The sequence below is a fragment of the Pantherophis guttatus genome, chromosome 5 (genome assembly GCF_059756535.1).
Source record: "Pantherophis guttatus breed Tessera chromosome 5, ASM5975653v1, whole genome shotgun sequence".
NCBI lineage: Eukaryota > Metazoa > Chordata > Lepidosauria > Squamata > Colubridae > Pantherophis > Pantherophis guttatus.
This window is the reverse complement of record NC_142067.1, coordinates 33196221-33220797: the sequence shown is the minus strand read 5'-3', so window position 1 is coordinate 33220797 and position 24577 is coordinate 33196221. Positions and strand designations below refer to the sequence as shown.

Genomic DNA, 24577 nt, shown 5'->3' with positions numbered 1-24577 from the left:
TCCATAGGTAACTATTGGAAAAACAACAGCATAGTATAATATGCATTTAGTTGCCAAGCTCATGTTTATTCATGTTCATCAATTCTGTGTGACCCAAGGCAATTTGACCCCTTATTTCTGAACTGCATTCATTGCTCTGATCAATCTGCAATACTGGGAAAGTTAATTCTTGTACTCATTTGATCTCTTCACCATCAAATGTTATTCTGACATTTCTACTCCTATGCTTGGTTTTTTTGATCTTTAAGAAAGGGCAAAATCTCTCTGTCTCTCTTTAAACCTTTTGATCATGTTTTCAACCTTCTTTGGTTTCTGAGAAGAAATTTTTGTTGTCAGCATATTGAAAATTGTTGATGTTCTTTCCTCTAATCTTTCCTGTATCTTTTGATTCTTCAAGTTCTAGCTTTCATATGATCGCTTTGGCAAATGTGTTGAAAAAGGAAGGTGAAAGAATGCAACCTTACCACACTTCTTTCTCTGTTTTGAACTAAACAGTGCTCTCATAGGTTGTTTCACTGTGACTTTCTGACTTATGTACAGGGCCTGTACAACTTGACCAGATATTGGCATTCCCAGGTCTTCTAAGACTCTCCAGAGTTTGTTATGATCAACACAATCAACTTTCTAACAGATATAGATCTGCTTTGATATTCCTGACATTTTTCCATGATCCAGCATAGATTTGCAATATGGTCAGTAGTGCCATGCCCCATTCTGAAGCTGGCTTGAACATTTGGTAATCTGATTTATAGAATTCTCCATACATTTATATAATCTCTAAAATTTATCAAATTTTAGATAAATCTGTACTGATCACTAGCTCCAGTTCTTTGACATAGAATTCCATTAATTTAATTAAATATTTTTTTCTATCTATTTTGATTATCTTAGTTAGGTGGGTGATACATTGTAAGAGAAACATAGAATCTTTTCTCTATCAAGCATGCAATTGAAAAAAATGGATATTACATACTTTTTTCCACCTTCTTTTTAAATTAAAATGACTCAATAATGTAGTCTTTTCTTGCAGGGTCTTATATCTTTTCCAATGTCTTTTTAAATACATTGGTCAGTGTTATTTATTTATTTATTTATTTATTTATTTATTTATTTATTTAATCAGATTTCTATACCGCCCTTCTCCTTTCAGATTCAGGGCGGCGAACAGCCAAAGTAAAATACTTATACACAAAAGTTAAAATAGATTTAAAATAATTAAATAAATTTGGCCCATAATTTAAAACATTTCAATTTAAACCAATTTCAAATTTTAAAAACCCATCATAAAATCAGGACAGCCCGGCTAACTGAAAGAAGTAGGTTTTAAGGGCCCGACGAAAAGTCCGGAGGTCTGGGATCACTCGTATCTCTGGGGGTAGATTGTTCCAGACGGTAGGTGCCACCACAGAGAAGGCTCTCCCCCTGGGGGTTGCCAGCCGACATTGTCTGGCCAACAGCACCCTGAGGAGGCCCTCTCTGTGGGAGCGAACTGGCCGGTGGGAGGCAATTGGTGGCAGAAGACGGTCCCGTAAGTACTCCGGCCCTAAGCCATGGAGCGCTTTAAAGGTGATCACCAACACCTTGAAGCGCACCCGGAAGTCCACCGGAAGCCAATGCAGCTCACGCAGGAGAGGAGTCACATGGGAGCGCCCCATCGCTCCCATAATCCCCCGCGCGGCCGCATTCTGCACCAGTTGGAGCCTCCGGGTGCACCCCAAGGGGAGCCCCATGTAGAGAGTGTTACAATAGTCCAGACGAGAAGTGACAAGTGCTTGAGTGACCATGCGTAGGAAGTCCCGATCCAGAAAGGGGCGCAACTGGCGTATCAGGCGAACCTGATAGAAAGCCCCCCTGGCCACGGCCATCATATGCTCTTCTAAAGACAGCCGTGTGTCCAGGAGGACGCCCAAATTGCGAGCCCGTTCCGTGGGGACCAATGATTTGCCCCCAATAACCAGCGATAGCGCCAGCTGGCTATACCGGGACGAGCATCATTATTTTGGCAATTTTATTTTCAAACCCTTTTTACCGAAAGGGAAGTCCATTGGGCTATGAAGCCAATTCTAGGGAGAATACTTTTTAAAGGTCTTACAATTTAAGCTTATATCTTCTAATTATCACAATGTCTCAATGGTTCTTGTTCACATTCTCAAATGTAACTACAAAGGCATTTTAAACAAGAAACACATACCTCAATCTCTTGTTGCTATGCATGCATAGAGTCTTTTTCTAACAGTGCACAATTATTATCTAGTATTGATGTGGGTAATTTTATACTGTTAGAAAAAGACGGCCTTTTTGTAATTTCACAAAATTACAAAATTCCTGGTGAAGATAGCTAAATCTATATCTTTCTGCTGATTTTGAGTTTTTGGAGTTTGTCTTTCATGTTTAAACTCTTTGTAGCCCTGTTACATGACATTTTATGTGGGCCATATAAATGGATAAGTTGCCTTTTGGGAAATTAGTATTATCTAAGTATTACCTATCATAACATACTATCTATCTGTCCTCCATATACTAAGTTAATAATTGTTGTTCAAGAGTTTAAACTAGGCCAGTGCAATATACTGTATCTTTCTCTCTAGGAACATAAACTGCTCTCATGGAAAGTGAAGATCTTATCATGAAGAGATAAGTTCTTTTACAGTAGATGCCTAAGTAGCCATAGTTGCAACAAAAATCAGCTTCTAGAATAATATTTTATGTGATAGTATCTAATTCCCAAATTATGTTTTTCTATTTTTTTTCATTAGCAGAAAAAGAATCACAACAGAAAACCACTGCATCTAGCATTTTTAAAATCCTAGAATTGCCAAGAACAACAATGGGTAAAAATTAATTATGTTTACATAAAATTGCAGGAATCTGTAATTTGCATATATTTTTTGATATTACATAAGTGGACTATTTCCATAATAGTAATGGGTGGGTCTCTTTGTCTGGCCATGGTGTACCAGCTGTTATCTTATGCATCTTAACAGGTATTGAGTGATCAGTGTATGCTAGTTCCTACTGGAACAAATAAAATAGATTGGGTGAAGTATTTTGTCTTTTTCTTTTCTGTCATAGAAACTCTTCATAGCCCACTAGCAAAACTGACACTTCCAAGTTACCATGATTTGGCCCTAGCAATTCTATCCTTTCTGTTTGAACTTTGGTAAAGACAAAGCTTTTAGAAATGTATTTTTACATATGTATGTTTGTTAGATTGAACACCCACTCGGGACTTGTGGTTCTGGATTTAAATACTGGACTGGGCCTCAAGAACAAAAATACAGAAAAAGAAGTCGAACAAAAATACCGAAAAAGAAGCCCTTTTCATTATAATAAGAAAGAAAAATAAATCATTTGCCGTCAGATCTATATGTTTAAAGAGTTGATTGATACTGACCAAATTTACAATGCTAGTTATTTTTGGGAACACAGTGAAAAATTCATAATATCAAACTCTGCAATATTTTATTGTGTAAAAAGGAGTAAAATAGGTCATTCCCCTTTTAATAGAAGCCAATCCAACTGGACATAATTTACTACTAAATTTAATAATATCAGAGTAAATTATTCATGTCATAACATCAAAATGGAAATCGATATATATATATATATATATATATATATATATATATATATATGCAAAAAATTAAAATCTCGGGTGTTTTCCCGCGTCATGTTAAAATAAGTTAGTTAAAATGTTTAAAATTCTGGTTAAAATCCTAGCTTAAAATCTTCCAAAAATCCTTACAGAGCACTCTGCAAGGTCCTTTAAAACCTTAGCTAAAATCCTACCAGTACCTTAAAAGTTTTTCTTTCTAGCAATGTTTCAACAGGCTCACAACCCTGTCATCTTCAGGCTCTTGTTTATTTTAGAAGCTATGGGTGTGCTGTGAGGTCAGAGCTGTCACTTTTCTATGTTTGCTGCTGCTGACGTATGCTGGGTTAGCCTGTAACTCTGTGTCCTGATTGGAGGACAGCTCTGTAAGGATTTTTGGAAGATTTTAAATTAGGATTTTAACCAGAATTTTAAACATTTTAACTAACTTATTTTAACATGACGCGGGAAAACACCTGAGATTTTAATTTTTTGCATATATACACCCGCGAAAACTTAAGAAGACATATATATATGTGTGTGTGTATGTATGTGTGTGTGCCTTCTTAAGTTTTCGCGGGTGTGTATATATATATACACACAAAGAATATATATGCATATTCTTTCTAGCCAGGTTTTACCTACGTAAGCTATGATGTTATGCAGCCCTGGTTCTGTGAAATCTCATTCACAAAACTCATTTCACAGAACCAGGGCTGCATAACATCATAGCTTACGTAGGTAAAACCTGGCTAGAAAAAATATGCACATAAAAGCCTACGAAAAAGATATATATATATATATATATATATATATATATATATATATATATATATATATATATATATATATATATATATATATATATATATATATATATATATATATATATATATAATTTCTTTCTAAAAATATCAGAATGGACATAGTTTTAAGTATTGATCAGGTTCCAAAAATCAATTAAAGCTAAATCAATGAGCCAAATGCTATACATATAGAACCAGAAAAGTAAAGCTCTTTAAACACAATAAAACTTGTTTCTTATATCTATATAGTTTGATATAATTGCATTTCATTAATTACTTTGTTCAAAAAAACAAGCTCATTTCCTTTTGCTGAAACAGTTGTTTAGAAACTGCCGTGTGGAAAAAAGAGGGAAGTCAAACCTTAAAAATATAAATAATACCAACATATAAATTCATATTTATTAAAAATTCTGTTACGGAAGGATTCTCATCCAGTTCAAAAATGCTTGTAAAGAAGCAGTTCTGAGTGCAACGGTCATTTTTTCTTTTTATCCTTCAGTTCCCAGGGGGCAAAAATTCCCTGTTTCCAAGCCCCAATTCCTTCCCCATCTGGAAGAGCCAAAGATTACACTGGGTAATTGCTATGTACTTTCCTATAAATGTTTTGTTCCACAGTGTGGATCAAGCTTTCCCTTTTATTGTTTTGGACAATTATTTCATAATAACAGAACATGTCACATTGTTTTTATTATATAACATTGCAACATGAAATAAAATATACTAATTATAAGGGTTCTTTTGACTTATCTAGAAATCCAATAAGATTTCATTATCATAGAACATCTTTTGTGCTATCATTTTATGAAATTACTGAATTAATATAATTGGACAATAATTTGGTTAAACATAGATTGCAAATAGTACATGATAATTAGGTTACAATTCTGAAAGCATTTAAAATACTCATAAACAAAATAATTACATAAAATTTCTAGTGGCTTCATGAAATCTATTTTCATTAATTGCAAATATTCTGGTATTATTAATATTAATATCTGTATATTCAAGGTATGTTAAATCATAAGTGAATTGTTCACTGAATAAATTCTTGGGAACTGAATATCAAAAATCTCTGTTTCAGTCTGGAAGGTTTTGACTCATCCTTATCAATTTCCTTTAATTCACTGTCTCTAATATCCTCCTCCAAGAAACCTAACTAGAAAGTTATCTCTCTATTATCTCTCTAGCTGAAGATGGACATTACCTCTCCACTCTGATTTAATCATTGCTTGAAATAGCACAAGCCGCATACCATTTTTAATATTGGAATAAGTGACAGGATTAGCTATGCATATAAAAAAGGGAAAGCCATCTTCAACATGTTTCTATCAGAACAAAATGTGTGAAGATAAATCTGAAATAAAACTAGAATTGTTTATGTGTATAAGATATTCTTTGGTCCAGGATTTTAGAATTCCATATACACATTAGTTTATTAAGGAAGAACATTGAGAACTTTGTTACAATTGATTTATATTTCCTAAAAAAGTAAAAAAAAAAAAAAAAGTCTGGATATAGGCTCTACTTATCTCCTGAATAGATAATTGGTACAGTGAAATCTGACAGAATTTATGAGAGATTTTGCAATAGATACCTAACAAGTAGGATAGAGAATGAGTAATTATACACCCATCCACGATGTTTGTTACAATTATTATTTATTTATTCATTTATTTATTTATTTATTTATTTATTTATTTATTAGTCCAATTTATATGCCACCTTTCTCTGTAGACTCAGGGCAGCTTACAATGCATTATAGCAATAGCCTGCATACTTTTTTGTATATACCTGCTTATTAGGGCTTTCTGCCCCCCCAAGCGGTGTTGTTTTATACAAAGTTGGCTTATTGCCCCCACAATCCGGGTCCTCAATTTACCTACCTCGAAAGGATGAAAGGCTAAGTCAACCTTGAGCCTGGTAAGATTCGAACTTGCACTAATTGCAGGCAGCTGGCAACTAAATGCTAGCACTTAAGAGCACTTTAGGCTCATACAGCATAATATCTTGTATTCTTATATAAAGATAATCCAGGTAAATGAGAAACAATTGATGTTAATTTTTCTTTAAAGCATATCTTAATAATATTATTTAGAGTTGTTATTATTATTATAATGATACAGAAGTTATGAGATCAACATGGAAACATGAATATATTAATAAGGAGATAGATTTCTTCTAAAAATATGCCATGGATTTATTTTTCGTTGTGATGAGAAAACTGGAATTGGTGATATTTAATGTATCCTCAGATGTGATCCTTAAAATGCCAGCTATCTGGCATGTTTAATTTGAAACATTAGTTTAAGTAAATCAAAAACAACTTAACAGTGTGCTAGCACACAATTCATTTGTATTTAATTATTTCCCTGAATAGAATAGAATAGAATAGAATAGAATAGAATAGAATAGAATAGAATAGAATAGAATAGAATAGAATAGAATAGAATAGAATTCTTTATTGGCCATTTTGATTGGACACACAAGGAATTTATCTTGGTGCATATGCTCTCAGTGTACATAAAGGAAAAGATACATTCGTTTCTTCTAAGCATTTATATTTAACAAATCTCATTCTATTTTTTTTATTTTAAGCAGCATCCTACAAAGTTGGTTTATTTCCTTCTTTAAAAATGTTTGAAATTTTTTTAAAAAAATGATCCTAGCAGTTTTGGCCTAAGCTGCTTTAAAGATGTGCACTTGTGCAAGTTCATTTTTCTAATACTGTCTGTATTTAATTTTCAAAAACAATCTCTATTGTTTCATTTATAAAATATATTTTCTTTGCATCTTCGTTTGCTTTATAATTTAGTCCCCTAGTTTATCCATAGTCTCTCTCAAACCTATCTCATTGGGTTGTTGTTGTGGGGATAAAATGAAGATTGATCCTTTTATAAGTTGCCCCGAGTTCCTAGAAGAAAGGAGAGCATAAAGAATCTAAGAAACGATCTAAACCAAAGAAAATTTCAGCAGTTATGCATGCACTTCAGTATTCTAGAGAGTAAGGACTACTATTTATTTTTTTAAAAATACTAGCTTATTTTTTTCAAGTTGCTCAACAAATGTACATTGTAATAAATTATTTAATTATCACAACATTTAAGGTTAGGTTTTTAACATTTAAAGGAAGTTCAGGGTTCCCTATAATGCTAGCTCTGTCACATAAAGATTGGATAAAGTGGCCAAGGAAGAGATGGGAAATGTGATGCAGGTAGTAGTCAATGTCTCTGAAGAAAGGAGAGATTCCATCAGTTCTGAAAGAGTCTTTGGTCTGTCCATTCCTCAACAAGTCAGTCCTGGACCCAACATTGATTTTAAAAATTGGTTCCTATCTCATCAAAACAGCTATCAATTTGGAAGTTTGATTCCAGATTATTGCCAATTTTATCTCTTTCTCGAAAGAGAGGCTCCTTCTAGACTCAGTGGTCCTGTTCAAAGAGCAGGTAGAAATTAGGTCAGACAGACCTTTACCCAGCTTTAACTGGTGTGCCAACTGCTAAATACTACCTATTCAATGTACTACCTATTCAATGTACTACTTATTCAATGATACTGATTCTGAATCATTCTTGAGCAAGCTTTTAAACTTATATAAAATCTTCAAAATCATATACAATACTAATTAGCTGATGATATTTTAATTGTCTTTAACAAATAATATACCATTAAAATATCCCATGTAAAATACCAGACTTAAAACCCTGAATCCTTAGATTTCTTTCCTCTGTTTCAATATAATATCTTTTATACTCCAGCAGTTACCAACAAATTGGTTCCACTTCCTGCTACAACAAAGATATCTGTCACTGATGGACATCCAGTGGCAACAATGGGTAACATAACTTTTACTTCAACAACTCCTAATTCTCATATTACTTTCTTCTCATACTCGTATGATCCATCCATTATATTTATTATTTAATCATATATTTTACTCATGCAATTTATCATTAACATTTTATTTAAATACTGTGTATTCCAGTGGTGGATTTCAATTTTTTTTAACTACCGGTTCTGTGGGCGTGGCTTGGTGGGCATGGCATGGCTTGGTTGGTGTGGCTTGGTGCGCGTGGCAGGGGAAGGATATTATAAAATCTCCATTCCCACCCCACTCCAGGGGAAAGATACTGTAAAATCTCCATTCCCTCCCCAATCCAGCAGAAGGTTATTGCAAAATCTCCATTTCCTCCCGATCAGCTGGGACTTGAGAGGCAGAGAATAGATGGGGGTGGGGCCAGTCAGAATTTTTACTACCGGTTCTCCGAACTACTCAAAATTTCCGCTACCAGTTCTCCAGAACTGGTCAGAACCTGCTGAAACCCATCTCTGCTGTATTCCTTATATAAAGATTAAAAGAGGTATTTGATTCCCCAAAATTTATAAACTATGAATCTAAACTGTTGCATTCTATTGAATTGTGCCAAATCTGGGTAAAATTGTGAGCCTCTAAAATAAGAATATCAAATGTGATATGAATATGTGGTAGGATGAAAATAATAGAGTCCATGATTCCATGTCTGATAGAATTAGGCATATGCTTAACCTATTGGATCAGTAGACTTAGTAAAGTAAGAGGAAAAGCATAATGTGTACTTGACTCTTAATATGTTGTAATTTTTGCCCCTAATTGGGCCATGTTTGCATTGAAACCAGTTACACAATTGCAATTGAGAAGGGAATAATTGAAACCAGATTACTAGAAAAAACTTCAATATATTACTAGACAAAACTTTTACAATTAATCTATGAAAAATTGCATTAGATTTTTCTAATTAGTATCTAAATTCCAATAGTTCCTATAATTTGATCATCATTTTAAAAAATATTTTCAAAGACTCCACCAACCACACCTGGTAAATCATAATTTAATAGCTCCAAAATAACCTGCTAGATTATTTTTTATTTTCTTAAATAACTATCGTTTGCTGTTAATCCCAGTGCAGAAAAATGCTTCGGAATACAATAGTCTTCTTAACTTGGGTAGAATATTGCAAATAGATTAAGTAACCCAACTGATTATAAAACATAATTGGCTAATAAATTTCTAAAAGATTGAGATTATGTTCTCAAGAAAGTACAGTCTAATATTTGAGAATGATTATATTAAGCCACATAAACAAAACTTTTTGAGAGGGAAAGTTTTGCACTTCATCTGATAAACATTATCCTAAAACTTTGGTACTATCAGTGAGACATACTTTTGCAGTCAAAATCCTCTATGGTAACTGAACTCAACTTCAGTCTAAGAGATACGTTTTAAAAAACATGTATAACATGTCACTAACATTTCAAGACAAATTTGAGGCTTTACCTTTCAACATGAAACATTTCAATTATTTGTGGTTTCCGCCTTCCCCCAGCTTTTACCATAGCACCATGATGGTGAACCAATGGCATGCGTGCCACAGGAGGCACGCAGAGCCATATCTATGGGCACGGAAGTGTTGCCCTAGCTCAGCTCCAGCACACATGTGTGTGCCGGCAAACTGATTTTCAGGACTTCCAGATCCACGGGAAGTCGAGAAATGGGCCATTTCCGGCCTCCAGAGGGCCTTGGGGAGTAGGGAAGGCCGTTTTCGCCCGTTTTCGGACCTACCAGGCCCACCGGTAACCTTTTTGCCATTGCATGCCAAAAGTGGGGGAGCATGGGGGGCATTGAATTATGGGTGTGGGCATGCAAACAGGCCCCTCCGATCCCCCCGCTTTTGGCACATAATGGCACAAAAGTTAGCCATCAATGCCATAGCAGATAATTTTTTTCCTAAACTATTCATAACATCAGAATCTCACTTACTAAACTTGGTAATTATTTCTTTAGATATCTCATAAAATCTCGGGTGATTTTATTGTACGAAGTACATTAATAACAGCTAGTAATGTGAGTGTTTCTGGAATTAAAAATCTAGAATTTTAAAGCAAAATCTCCTTGATACATGTATAGCTAGTCATAACTATAATATGCAGACGTATAAAAGTACGGAAATAAGTAAACAATTTCCATTTTTTTAGAAAGACTAGATTATTTGTCTTTGTACATGAAAATGGAATCAATGTTTTACAGGATTGCCTTACATATCACAATTAAATGGTAAAGTTGTGATAATCAGTCTTACTACAGAAAAATAATAATATCCAAAATAGAGGGATTTCCAGGATCAACTTATAATTGATCATTTAGCTCATTTTTCACCAATCTATTCTTTTAAATTTATAACATACCATCAATACTTTTTTTCTTTTATACTACTTTTCAACTCAATTCCCCTGGAGTTTATTTAGTTCTGTTCATGAAAATTCTTCTATGCAATATTTTAGTTATAAATTATTGCTTTTATAATAGTTTAAGTCTATCTATTAATTCTCTGTTAATAGAGAGCCCTGTTTCATAAAAATCTAAAGAACCTGATTTTACTATGCCAGAAGTACCAGACAGGAAACCTGGCAGACTGACTTTTTAAATATTGTATTTTTTATATATCTGTTTGAAATATTCTCTTGGACTTGAATTGGATATAGTGTTTCAAAGACTCCAATATGAGATTCAGGCTTCATTAAAATTTTATAAAATTCTGAAAAACCATTAATGAAATTCAGTGACAGGAGTCTTTATTTTTTGCTTATTTTCAGCCTCATTCAGATTTTTGCAGATTGGATGTTATGCAACATATTGCAAAATATACATTTTATGCAAAACACCTTAATAAATAACATCTATGATCACATTTATGTCATGTGATAATTAGTTGTGAATGCATTGATGTGGCCATTAATGTATAAGTATCTGGAATGCATATAAATCTGAATCAAATTCTCTGACTTATATCTAGCAATAAAACACAAGCAAGACAATATTTAAACAAGCAAAACTTGACTTAAAAGGGAAAGGTAAAAGCAAACAAAGCTAATATAATTCTCCATGGTGAATGCAAACAAATATAGTATAATTAATTACAATGTCAGAGTAAATTGTGAACTTCAAATTTGAAAGCCAATGCAGGAAAATTTGTTTATAAATTGACACAATATAAACATGTTAAACATCAAAAGGTCACTGTCCTCAGCAAATTCAGAACTTAAACCTACAGGTTCCCCTACTATGGTTATTTAAGAAATAGTTTGAATATTAATATGATCCCATCAAATTGAGAATCCTTTTACCATCCTTTCAAGATACTGTATTAATTAATTCTCAACTGGATTTCTTTTCAGCTTCAAAAGAAATAAACCCTGTTCCATCAAAGTCTAAAGAATTCGACTATACCAAGCCAGAAGAACCAGACAGGAAATTTGGTATAATGATTTTTAAATATTTCTTCCTTCTACTTTACAAGATAACTATTGGAATATGTCTACTGTATTCTTATACTATATGAATATGAAATCCATATTTTGGGGCTGTTTGCTTTTTTTCCAGTTTCAACTGACGATGATAATTATCTTCCTAAACTTTTGACTACGCCAGAATTTCCAATTACCAAACCTGGTAATTATATGTTCCTATATTTGATAAAATCTTGTACTTTGTGATTGCTGGTTAGATAATGCATACTTCATGGCTACTTAGAAACAAGGAGATTCAAAACTTAAAAAAACTTTGACAGACATGCTTGTTGATCATATGCAACGGTTTACTACATATAACCACAATAAATATTTCTTTTTGAGGCAATTGCAATTATTTTTCATGGGGTTTCACACATACACACCCATCATTCTCTTAGAATAATTTATTCTTCAATTCAAAACCCTTCCATAGATATGATTACTATCAGATGGTATTTAGAATCTTGTATTTCCCATTCAAATGTAGATTAATTTTAGACAGGACTTCATTTCGACTTCTTTTAAAACAAGCAGGGTTCTGCCAAAGTTTAAAAAACCCAAGTACATCATATCAGCAGTACCAGACATGAAACATGTTAGAGTAACTTTTTAAACATGTTTCTTTTTATCTCTGGCATTTATCTAATATTCCTTTCTGAAATGAACATGAATTCCAGACTTCCTTGAAATTATAAAATGCATATTCATTCTAAATATATTCATTCAATCATGAATGCTGTACAAAACTGCATAAAAAGAAATACAAGTACACATTCAAATCTGAAGACATCACACCATGCACAACAAAATTTCTTTAATAGTTCTCTATTGGAGATTAAAATTAATCTAAGACAATATATTACTTCATAATAGAACCATGCATAACAATGCCATTTTAACATAGAAGGCCTTGTAAGAAACATACGCTACATAAGTGTAAGCATGTCCTTCAATATGGACGCTGTAAATTTATTTTGGGATTGTTTGCTTTTTTTCAGTTTCAGCTGAAGATGATAATTATCTTCCTAAAGTTTTGACTACATCAGAACCCCCAATCACCAAACCTGGTAATAATGGCTTCTCATAAGTTTGATTAAATTGAATTTCATTTGTTTGTGACTGTGAATGTATTCCCAATGGCAATATAGACACAAAGAGTGTCTGCACTGGCCGGGATTTTAAAAGACATACCCATGGATGATATGTAGAGCTTCAATACATAGATACATAGTATTAGGAGACCATCCTTAATGTATAGTGTTACTTTTGATATTCATTTTCTTGAGGTAAAACTCACATTACACAGTTAGAATAGTTACTTCTTTAGTTCAAAATCCTTTCATATGATTAGAATAATATTGTATATTGAATCTTGTACTTCACTGTCAAATGTAGATTAATTTTAGACAGGACTTCCTTTCAGCTTCTTATAAACCAAGGCCGGGTCCAACACAGCTTAAAGAACCAGACTACATCGTACCAGAAGTACCAGACATGAAACATGGTAGAGTGACTCTTTTTACATGCTTCTTTCTACCTCTGGAATTTTTCAAGCTCCTTTAGATCTTTATTTTCCCAAGGTTTAACTCCCATTTCCCTTTGAGAACTCCTCCTTCTTCCGTTGAAAATCCTTTCATAAGTAACACGGTATTTTGAATCCTGTACTTTGCTACCAAATGTAGATTAATTTTAGACTGGACTTCCTTTCAGATTCTTATAAACCAAGACCGGTTCCACCAGAGTATAAAGAACCCGACAACATCATGCCCGCAGTGCCAGACAAGACACATGGTAGAGTGACTTTTTTAACGTGCTTCTTTCTAGCTCTGGAATTTACCTACCGAATTCCTTTCTGAAATGAAGATGAACTCCAGACTTCCTGGAAATTAGAGTCCTCCACTGAGGATTGAAATTCATCTAAGAAAATATATTAGTTAATTGTATAACAATTCTTCCTCAAAATAGAAGGGCACATAGGCAACCTAGGATGCATAGGTGTAACAATGTCCTTCAACATGGACACTAAATATACCTTGGGGTTCTTTGCTTTTTTCTAGTTTCAACTGTGGATGATAAATCTCTTCCTAAAGTCTTGACCACGCCAGAACTTCCAATTACCAAACCTGGTAATTATCTGTTCTCATATGTTTGATAAAATTATATGTGGAGTGATTGTTGGTAGATAGAGCATTCCTGGCGGTTGTTTAGAAATAATGAGTTTCTGCACTGAGCAAAATTCCAAAGACATGTCAGTGGATCATGCGTAGAACTTCATTACACAGATGGATAGTATTAGAAGACCAGATAGTTCTGGTCATGCCACTTTTGACATTCATTTTCCTGAAATTACCCATTCCCCTTTGAGAATTCTTCCTTCAAAATCCTTTCATCTCATAGGATTAGCAGCACACAGTATTTTGAATCCCTTGCTCCCTGTCAGATTGCAGACTAATTTTGTACTGGACTTCCTTACAGTTTCTCATGAACCAAGCCCTGTTCCATCCAAATTTAAAGAACCTGGCTACATCACTGCAGAAGTACCAGACAGGAAACATGGTAGAGTGACTTTTTCTACGTTCTACTCTTTACAAGATAAGTTCTTGCATCTATCTAGTGTTATCGAAAGGGTTTACCAAATCCAGGCATTCTGGAAATTAATATCTGCACAAGAATGAAGCATATTGTTGAATCACGAATGCTCTACCACACCGAATGGAATGAAGGGACACTTTCCAATCAGAAGACAGAGCACCGTAGAAATCAAAATTTTCCTGGGTCCCTCTATATGAAAGATGAAAATTCTTCCCAGACAATGTATTTCTTCACAGTAGTGTCATGCCTGTTAATTCCATTTTAAGATGAAAGACCACTTAGGCTTCTATAGGTGAAACCATGTACAGTGTGAACTTATTTGGGGGTTCTTTGCTTTTTTCTAGTTTCAACTGAGGACGATAATTATCTTCCTAAAGTCTTGACCACGCCAGATCTTCCGATTACCAAATCTGGTAATTATGTGTTCTCCTATGGTTGATAACAAATTTATACAGGGTGATAGTGGGTAGATCTTGCGCTTTTAGTGGCTACTTAGAAGTAAAGAGTTGCTGATTGAACATAACTTTGAAAGACATGCGCGCAAGACCATATGCAGAGCTTTAGAGATGCATAGGATTGGGAGAACATTCGCTTTTTTTCAAGCTCCTTTAGATCTTTATTTTCCCAAGGTTTAACTCCCATTTCCCTTTGAGAACTCCTCCTTCTTCCGTTGAAAATCCTTTCATAAGTAACACGGTATTTTGAATCCTGTACTTTGCTACCAAATGTAGATTAATTTTAGACTGGACTTCCTTTCAGATTCTTATAAACCAAGCCCGGTTCCACCAGAGTATAAAGAACCCGACAACATCCTGCCCGCAGTGCCAGACAAGAAACATGGTAGAGTGACTTTTTTAACATGCTTCTTTCTAGCTCTGGAATTTACCTACCGAATTCCTTTCTGAAATGAAGATGAACTCCAGACTTCCTGGAAATTAGAGTCCTCCACTGAGGATTGAAATTCATCTAAGAAAATATATTAGTTAATTGTATAACAATTCTTCCTCAAAATAGAAGGGCACATAGGCAACCTAGGATGCATAGGTGTAACAATGTCCTTCAACATGGACACTAAATATACCTTGGGGTTCTTTGCTTTTTTCTAGTTTCAACTGTGGATGATAAATCTCTTCCTAAAGTCTTGACCACGCCAGAACTTCCAATTACCAAACCTGGTAATTATCTGTTCTCATATGTTTGATAAAATTATATGTGGAGTGATTGTTGGTAGATATAGCATTCCTGGCGGTTGTTTAGAAATAATGAGTTTCTGCACTGAGCAAAATTCCAAAGACATGCCAGTGGATCATGCGTAGAACTTCATTTCACAGATGGATAGTATTAGAAGACCAGATAGTTCTTGTCATGCCACTTTTGATGTTCATTTTCCTGAAATTACCCATTCCCCTTTGAGAATTCTTCCTTCAAAATCCTTTCATTTCATAGGATTAGCAGCACACAGTATTTTGAATCCCTTGCTCCCTGTCAGATTGCAGACTAATTTTGTACTGGACTTCCTTACAGTTTCTCATGAACCAAGCCCTGTTCCATCCAAATTTAAAGAACCTGGCTACATCACTGCAGAAGTACCAGACAGGAAACATGGTAGAGTGACTTTTTCTACGTTCTACTCTCTGATCCTTTACAAAATAAATTCTTAAGTCTATCTAGGGTAATCTTACCGATAGCATTTACCAAATCCAGGCATTCTCGAAATTAATACCTGCACAAGAATGAAGCATATTGTTGAATCACGAATGCTCTACAACACTGAATGGAATGAAGGGACACTTTCCAATCAGAAGACAGAGCACCGTAGAAACCAAAATTTTCCTGGGTCCCTCTATATGAAAGATGAAAATTCTTCCCAGACAATGTATTTCTTCACAGTAGTGTCATGCCTGTTCATTCCATTTTAAGATGAAAGAGCACTTAGGCTTCTATAGGTGAAACCATGTACAGTGTGAACTTATTTGGGGGTTCTTTGCTTTTTTCTAGTTTCAACTGAGGACGATAATTATCTTCCTAAAGTCTTGACCACGCCAGATCTTCCGATTACCAAATCTGGTAATTATGTGTTCTCCTGTGGTTGATAACAAATGTATACAGGGTGATAGTGGGTAGATCTTGCCCTTTTGGTGGCTACTTAGAAGTAAAGAGTTCCTGATTGAACATAACTTTGAAAGACATGCGCGCAAGACCATATGCAGAGCTTTAGAGATGCATAGGATTGGGAGAACATTTGCTTTTTTTCAAGCTCCTTTAGATCTTTATTTTCCCAAGGTTTAACTCCCATTTCCCTTTGAGAATTCCTTCTTCTTCCGTTGAAAATCCTTTCATAAGTAACACGGTATTTTGAATCCTGTACTTTGCTACCAAATGTAGATTAATTTTAGACTGGACTTCCTTTCAGATTCTTATAAACCAAGCCCGGTTCCACCAGAGTATAAAGAACCCGACAACATCCTGCCCGCCGTGCCAGACAAGAAACATGGTAGAGTGACTTTTTTAACATGCTTCTTTCTAGCTATGGAATTTACCTACCGTATTTCTTTCTGAAATGAAGATGAACTCCAGACTTCCTGGAAATTAGAGTCCTCCACTGAGGATTGAAATTCATCTAAGAAAATATATTAATTAATTGTAGGACCACGTATAACAATTCTTCCTCAAAATAGAAGGGCACATAGGCAACCTAGGATGCATAGATGTAACAATGTCCTTCAACATGGACACTAAATATACCTTGGGGTTCTTTGCTTTTTTCTAGTTTCAACTGTGGATGATAAATCTCTTCCTAAAGTCTTGACCACGCCAGAACTTCCAATTACCAAACCTGGTAATTATCTGTTCTCATATGTTTGATAAAATTATATGTGGAGTGATTGTTGGTAGATAGAGCATTCCTGGCGGTTGTTTAGAAATAATGAGTTTCTGCACTGAGCAAAATTCCAAAGACATGCCAGTGGATCATGCGTAGAACTTCATTACACAGATGGATAGTATTAGAAGACCAGCTAGTTCTTGTCATGCCACTTTTGACATTCATTTTCCTGAAATTACCCATTCCCCTTTGAGAATTCTTCCTTCAAAATCCTTTCATCTCATAGGATTAGCAGCACACAGTATTTTGAATCCCTTGCTCCCTGTCAGATTGCAGATTAATTTTGTACTGGACTTCCTTACAGTGTCTCATGAACCAAGCCCTGTTCCATCCAAATTTAAAGAACCTGGCTACATCACTGCAGAAGTACCAGACAGGAAACATGGTAGAGTGACTTTTTCTACGTTCTACTCTCTGATCCTTTACAAAATAAATTCTTATGTCTATCTAGGGTAATCTTACCGACAGCATTTACCAAATCCAGGCATTCTGGAAATTAATACCTGCACAAGAATGAAGCATATTGTTGAATCACGAATGGTCTACAACACTGAATGGAATGAAGGGACACTTTCCAATCAGAAGACAGAGCACCGTAGAAACCAAAATTTTCCTGGGTCCCTCTATATGAAAGATGAAAATTCTTCCCAGACAATGTATTTCTTCACAGTAGTGTCATGCCTGTTAATTCCATTTTAAGATGAAAGAGCACTTAGGCTTCTATAGGTGAAACCATGTACAGTGTGAACTTATTTGGGGGTTCTTTGCTTTTTTCTAGTTTCAACTGAGGACGATAATTATCTTCCTAAAGTCTTGACCACGCCAGATCTTCCGATTACCAAATCTGGTAATTATGTGTTCTGCTGTGGTTGATAACAAATGTATACAGGGTGATAGTGGGTAGATCTTGCCCTTTTGGTGGCTACTTAGAAGTAAAGAGTTCCTGATTGAACATAACTTTGAAAGACATGCGCGCAAGACCATATGCAGAGCTTTAGAGATGCATAGGATTGGGAGAACATTCGCTTTTTTTCAAGCTCCTTTAGATCTTTATTTTCCCAAGGTTTAACTCCCATTTCCCTTTGAGAATTCCTTCTTCTTCCGTTGAAAATCCTTTCATAAGTAACACGGTATTTTGAATCCTGTACTTTGCTACCAAATGTAGATTAATTTTAGACTGGACTTCCTTTCAGATTCTTATAAACCAAGCCCGGTTCCACCAGAGTATAAAGAACCCGACAACATCCTGCCCGCAGTGCCAGACAAGAAACATGGTAGAGTGACTTTTTTAACATGCTTCTTTCTAGCTATGGAATTTACCTACCGTATTTCTTTCTGAAATGAAGATGAACTCCAGACTTCCTGGAAATTAGAGTCCTCCACTGAGGATTGAAATTCATCTAAGAAAATATATTAATTAATTGTAGGACCACGTATAACAATTCTTCCTCAAAATAGAAGGGCACATAGGCAACCTAGGATGCATAGGTGTAACAATGTCCTTCAACATGGACACTAAATATACCTTGGGGTTCTTTGCTTTTTTCTAGTTTCAACTGTGGATGATAAATCTCTTCCTAAAGTCTTGACCACGCCAGAACTTCCAATTACCAAACCTGGTAATTATCTGTTCTCATATGTTTGATAAAATTATATGTGGAGTGATTGTTGGTAGATAGAGCATTCCTGGCGGTTGTTTAGAAATAATGAGTTTCTGCACTGAGCAAAATTCCAAAGACATGTCAGTGGATCATGCGTAGAACTTCATTACACAGATGGATAGTATTAGAAGACCAGCTAGTTCTTGTCATGCCACTTTTGACATTCATTTTCCTGAAATTACCCATTCCCCTTTGAGAATTCTTCCTTCAAAATCCTTTCATCTCATAGGATTAGCAGCACACAGTATTTTGAATCCCTTGCTCCCTGTCAGATTGCAGACTAATTTTGTATTGGACTTCCTTACAGTGTCTCATGAACCAAGCCCTGTTCCATCCAAATTTAAAGAACCTGGCTACATCACTGCAGAAGTACCAGACAGGAAACATGGTAGAGTGACTTTTTCTACGTTCTACTCTCTGATCCTTTACAAAATAAATTCTTAAGTCTATCTAGGGTAATCTTACCGACAGCATTTACCAAATCCCGGCATTCTGGAAATTAATATCTGCACAAGAATGAAGCATATTGTTGAATCACGAATGGTCTACAACACCGAATAAAATGAAGGGACACTTTCCAATCAGAAGACAGAGCACCGTAGAAACCAAAATTTTCCTGGGTCCCTCTATATGAAAGATGAAAATTCTTCCCAGACAATGTATTTCTTCACAGTAGTGTCATGCCTGTTAATTCCATTTTAAGATGAAAGAGCACTTAGGCTTCTATAGGTGAAACCATGTACAGTGTGAACTTATTTGGGGGTTCTTTGCTTTTTTCTAGTTTCAACTGAGGACGATAATTATCTTCCTAAAGTCTTGACCACGCCAGATCTTCCGATTACCAAATCTGGTAATTATGTGTTCTGCTGTGGTTGATAACAAATGTATACAGGGTGATAGTGGGTAGATCTTGCCCTTTTGGTGGCTACTTAGAAGTAAAGAGTTCCTGATTGAACATAACTTTGAAAGACATGCGCGCAAGACCATATGCAGAGCTTTAGAGATGCATAGGATTGGGAGAACATTCGCTTTTTTTCAAGCTCCTTTAGATCTTTATTTTCCCAAGGTTTAACTCCCATTTCCCTTTGAGAATTCCTTCTTCTTCCGTTGAAAATCCTTTCATAAGTAACACGGTATTTTGAATCCTGTACTTTGCTACCAAATGTAGATTAATTTTAGACTGGACTTCCTTTCAGATTCTTATAAACCAAGCCCGGTTCCACCAGAGTATAAAGAACCCGACAACATCATGCCCGCAGTGCCAGACAAGAAACATGGTAGAGTGACTTTTTTAACATGCTTCTTTCTAGCTATGGAATTTACCTACCGTATTCCTTTCTGAAATGAAGATGAACTCCAGACTTCCTGGAAATTAGAGTCCTCCACTGAGGATTGAAATTCATCTAAGAAAATATATTAATTAATTGTAGGACCACGTATAACAATTCTTCCTCAAAATAGAAGGGCACATAGGCAACCTAGGATGCATAGGTGTAACAATGTCCTTCAACATGGACACTAAATATACCTTGGGGTTCTTTGCTTTTTTCTAGTTTCAACTGTGGATGATAAATCTCTTCCTAAAGTCTTGACCACGCCAGAACTTCCAATTACCAAACCTGGTAATTATCTGTTCTCATATGTTTGATAAAATTATATGTGGAGTGATTGTTGGTAGATAGAGCATTCCTGGCGGTTGTTTAGAAATAATGAGTTTCTGCACTGAGCAAAATTCCAAAGACATGCCAGTGGATCATGCGTAGAACTTCATTACACAGATGGATAGTATTAGAAGACCAGCTAGTTCTTGTCATGCCACTTTTGACATTCATTTTCCTGAAATTACCCATTCCCCTCTGAGAATTCTTCCTTCAAAATCCTTTCATCTCATAGGATTAGCAGCACACAGTATTTTGAATCCCTTGCTCCCTGTCAGATTGCAGACTAATTTTGTACTGGACTTCCTTACAGTGTCTCATGAACCAAGCCCTGTTCCATCCAAATTTAAAGAACCTGGCTACATCACTGCAGAAGTACCAGACAGGAAACATGGTAGAGTGACTTTTTCTACGTTCTACTCTCTGATCCTTTACAAAATAAATTCTTATGTCTATCTAGGGTAATCTTACCGACAGCATTTACCAAATCCAGGCATTCTGGAAATTAATACCTGCACAAGAATGAAGCATATTGTTGAATCACGAATGCTCTACAACACCGAATAAAATGAAGGGACACTTTCCAATCAGAAGACAGAGCACCGTAGAAACCAAAATTTTCCTGGGTCCCTCTATATGAAAGATGAAAATTCTTCCCAGACAATGTATTTCTTCACAGTAGTGTCATGCCTGTTAATTCCATTTTAAGATGAAAGAGCACTTAGGCTTCTATAGGTGAAACCATGTACAGTGTGAACTTATTTGGGGGTTCTTTGCTTTTTTCTAGTTTCAACTGAGGACGATAATTATCTTCCTAAAGTCTTGACCACGCCAGATCTTCCGATTACCAAATCTGGTAATTATGTGTTCTCCTGTGGTTGATAACAAATGTTTAAAGGGTGATAGTGGGTAGATCTTGCCCTTTTGGTGGCTACTTAGAAGTAAAGAGTTGCTGATTGAACATAACTTTGAAAGACATGCGCGCAAGACCATATGCAGAGCTTTAGAGATGCATAGGATTGGGAGAACATTCGCTTTTTTTCAAGCTCCTTTAGATCTTTATTTTCCCAAGGTTTAACTCCCATTTCCCTTTGAGAATTCCTTCTTCTTCCGTTAAAAATCCTTTCATAAGTAACACGGTATTTTGAATCCTGTACTTTGCTACCAAATGTAGATTAATTTTAGACTGGACTTCCTTTCAGATTCTTATAAACCAAGCCCGGTTCCACCAGAGTATAAAGAACCCGACAACATCATGCCCGCAGTGCCAGACAAGAAACATGGTAGAGTGACTTTTTTAACATGCTTCTTTCTAGCTCTGGAATTTATATACCGTATTCCTTTCTGAAATGAAGATGAACTCCAGACTTCCTGGAAATTAGAGTCCTCCAGTGAGGATTGAAATTCATCTAAGAAAATATATTAGTTAATTGTAGGACCACGTATAACAATTCTTCCTCAAAATAGAAGGGCACATAGGCAACCTAGGATGCATAGGTGTAACAATGTCCTTCAACATGGACATAAATATACCTTGGGGTTCTTTTTTTCTAGTTTCAACTGTGGATGATAAATCTCTTCCTAAAGTCTTGACCACGCCAGAACTTCCAATTACCAAACCTGGTAATTATCTGTTCTCATATGTTTGATAAAATTATATGTGGAGTGATTGTTGGTAGATAGAGCATTCCTGGCGGTTGTTTAGAAATAATGAGATTCTGCACTGAGCAAAATTCCAAAGACATGCCAGTGGATCATGCGTAGAACTTCATTACACAGATGGATAGTATTAGAAGACCAGATAGTTCTTGTCATGCCACTTTTGACATTCATTTTCCTGAAATTACCCATTCCCCTTTGAGAATTCTTCCTTCAAAATCCTTTCATCTCATAGGATTAGCAGCACACAGTATTTTGAATCCCTTGCTCCCTGTCAGATTGCAGACTAATTTTGTACTGGACTTCCTTACAGTTTCTCATGAACCAAGCCCTGTTCCATCCAAATTTAAAGAACCTGGCTACCTCACTGCAGAAGTACCAGACAGGAAACATGGTAGAGTGACTTTTTCTACGTTCTACTCTTTACAAGATAAGTTCTTGCATCTATCTAGTGTTATCGAAAGGGTTTACCAAATCCAGGCATTCTGGAAATTAATATCTGCACAAGAATGAAGCATATTGTTGAATCACGAATGCTCTACCACACCGAATAAAATGAAGAGACACTTTCCAATCAGAAGACAGAGCACCGTAGAAACCAAAATTTTCCTGGGTTCCTCTATATGAAAGATGAAAATTCTTCCCAGACAATGTATTTCTTCACAGTAGTGTCATGCCTGTTAATTCCATTTTAAGATGAAAGAGCACTTAGGCTTCTATAGGTGAAACCATGTACAGTGTGAACTTATTTGGGGGTTCTTTGCTTTTTTCTAGTTTCAACTGAGGACGATAATTATCTTCCTAAAGTCTTGACCACGCCAGATCTTCCGATTACCAAATCTGGTAATTATGTGTTCTCCTATGGTTGATAACAAATGTATACAGGGTGATAGTGGGTAGACCTTGCCCTTTTGGTGGCTACTTAGAAGTAAAGAGTTGCTGATTGAACATAACTTTGAAAGACATGCGCGCAAGACCATATGCAGAGCTTTAGAGATGCATAGGATTGGGAGAACATTCGTTTTTTTTCAAGCTCCTTTAGATCTTTATTTTCCCAAGGTTTAACTCCCATTTCCCTTTGAGAATTCCTTCTTCTTCCGTTGAAAATCCTTTCATAAGTAACACGGTATTTTGAATCCTGTACTTTGCTACCAAATGTAGATTAATTTTAGACTGGACTTCCTTTCAGATTCTTATAAACCAAGCCCGGTTCCACCAGAGTATAAAGAACCCGACAACATCATGCCCGCAGTGCCAGACAAGAAACATGGTAGAGTGACTTTTTTAACATGCTTCTTTCTAGCTATGGAATTTACCTACCGTATTCCTTTCTGAAATGAAGATGAACTCCAGACTTCCTGGAAATTAGAGTCCTCCACTGAGGATTGAAATTCATCTAAGAAAATATATTAGTTAATTGTAGGACCACGTATAACAATTCTTCCTCAAAATAGAAGGGCACATAGGCAACCTAGGATGCATAGGTGTAACAATGTCCTTCAACATGGACACTAAATATACCTTGGGGTTCTTTGCTTTTTTCTAGTTTCAACTGTGGATGATAAATCTCTTCCTAAAGTCTTGACCACGCCAGAACTTCCAATTACCAAACCTGGTAATTATCTGTTCTCATATGTTTGATAAAATTATATGTGGAGTGATTGTTGGTAGATAGAGCATTCCTGGCGGTTGTTTAGAAATAATGAGTTTCTGCACTGAGCAAAATTCCAAAGACATGCCAGTGGATCATGCGTAGAACTTCATTACACAGATGGATAGTATTAGAAGACCAGCTAGTTCTTGTCATGCCACTTTTGACATTCATTTTCCTGAAATTACCCATTCCCCTTTGAGAATTCTTCCTTCAAAATCCTTTCATCTCATAGGATTAGCAGCACACAGTATTTTGAATCCCTTGCTCCCTGTCAGATTGCAGACTAATTTTGTACTGGACTTCCTTACAGTGTCTCATGAACCAAGCCCTGTTCCATCCAAATTTAAAGAACCTGGCTACATCACTGCAGAAGTACCAGACAGGAAACATGGTAGAGTGACTTTTTCTACGTTCTACTCTCTGATCCTTTACAAAATAAATTCTTATGTCTATCTAGGGTAATCTTACCGACAGCATTTACCAAATCCAGGCATTCTGGAAATTAATACCTGCACAAGAATGAAGCATATTGTTGAATCACGAATGCTCTACCACACCGAATAAAATGAAGGGACACTTTCCAATCAGAAGACAGAGCACCGTAGAAACCAAAATTTTCCTGGGTTCCTCTATATGAAAGATGAAAATTCTTCCCAGACAATGTATTTCTTCACAGTAGTGTCATGCCTGTTAATTCCATTTTAAGATGAAAGAGCACGTAGGCTTCTATAGGTGAAACCATGTACAG

The 24577-nt window shown here is 35.5% G+C and overlaps 1 protein-coding gene across 5 annotated transcripts in view; it reads left to right on the top strand.

Moving 5' to 3' along the window:
• ABI3BP (ABI family member 3 binding protein) overlaps positions 1 to 24577 on the top strand; it is a 155156-nt gene that overhangs the window by 66486 nt on the left and 64093 nt on the right. Inside the window, exons 17-50 of one of the 5 annotated variants that reach the window (XM_087894848.1) lie at positions 2757 to 2831; positions 4898 to 4972; positions 8154 to 8231; positions 11608 to 11688; positions 11813 to 11881; positions 12720 to 12788; positions 13145 to 13225; positions 13432 to 13512; positions 13779 to 13847; positions 14197 to 14277; positions 14658 to 14726; positions 15073 to 15153; positions 15420 to 15488; positions 15838 to 15918; positions 16312 to 16380; positions 16727 to 16807; positions 17084 to 17152; positions 17502 to 17582; positions 17976 to 18044; positions 18391 to 18471; positions 18748 to 18816; positions 19166 to 19246; positions 19640 to 19708; positions 20055 to 20135; positions 20412 to 20480; positions 20830 to 20910; positions 21304 to 21372; positions 21719 to 21799; positions 22071 to 22139; positions 22489 to 22569; positions 22950 to 23018; positions 23365 to 23445; positions 23722 to 23790; positions 24140 to 24220. In XM_087894848.1, coding sequence (XP_087750974.1) covers positions 2757 to 2831; positions 4898 to 4972; positions 8154 to 8231; positions 11608 to 11688; positions 11813 to 11881; positions 12720 to 12788; positions 13145 to 13225; positions 13432 to 13512; positions 13779 to 13847; positions 14197 to 14277; positions 14658 to 14726; positions 15073 to 15153; positions 15420 to 15488; positions 15838 to 15918; positions 16312 to 16380; positions 16727 to 16807; positions 17084 to 17152; positions 17502 to 17582; positions 17976 to 18044; positions 18391 to 18471; positions 18748 to 18816; positions 19166 to 19246; positions 19640 to 19708; positions 20055 to 20135; positions 20412 to 20480; positions 20830 to 20910; positions 21304 to 21372; positions 21719 to 21799; positions 22071 to 22139; positions 22489 to 22569; positions 22950 to 23018; positions 23365 to 23445; positions 23722 to 23790; positions 24140 to 24220 — 2559 coding nt within the window. The remainder of the gene's footprint in view (positions 1 to 2756; positions 2832 to 4897; positions 4973 to 8153; positions 8232 to 11607; positions 11689 to 11812; positions 11882 to 12719; positions 12789 to 13144; positions 13226 to 13431; positions 13513 to 13778; positions 13848 to 14196; positions 14278 to 14657; positions 14727 to 15072; positions 15154 to 15419; positions 15489 to 15837; positions 15919 to 16311; positions 16381 to 16726; positions 16808 to 17083; positions 17153 to 17501; positions 17583 to 17975; positions 18045 to 18390; positions 18472 to 18747; positions 18817 to 19165; positions 19247 to 19639; positions 19709 to 20054; positions 20136 to 20411; positions 20481 to 20829; positions 20911 to 21303; positions 21373 to 21718; positions 21800 to 22070; positions 22140 to 22488; positions 22570 to 22949; positions 23019 to 23364; positions 23446 to 23721; positions 23791 to 24139; positions 24221 to 24577) is intronic. The other 4 variants (XM_087894849.1, XM_087894850.1, XM_087894851.1 and 1 more) reach the window with 4 other exon arrangements.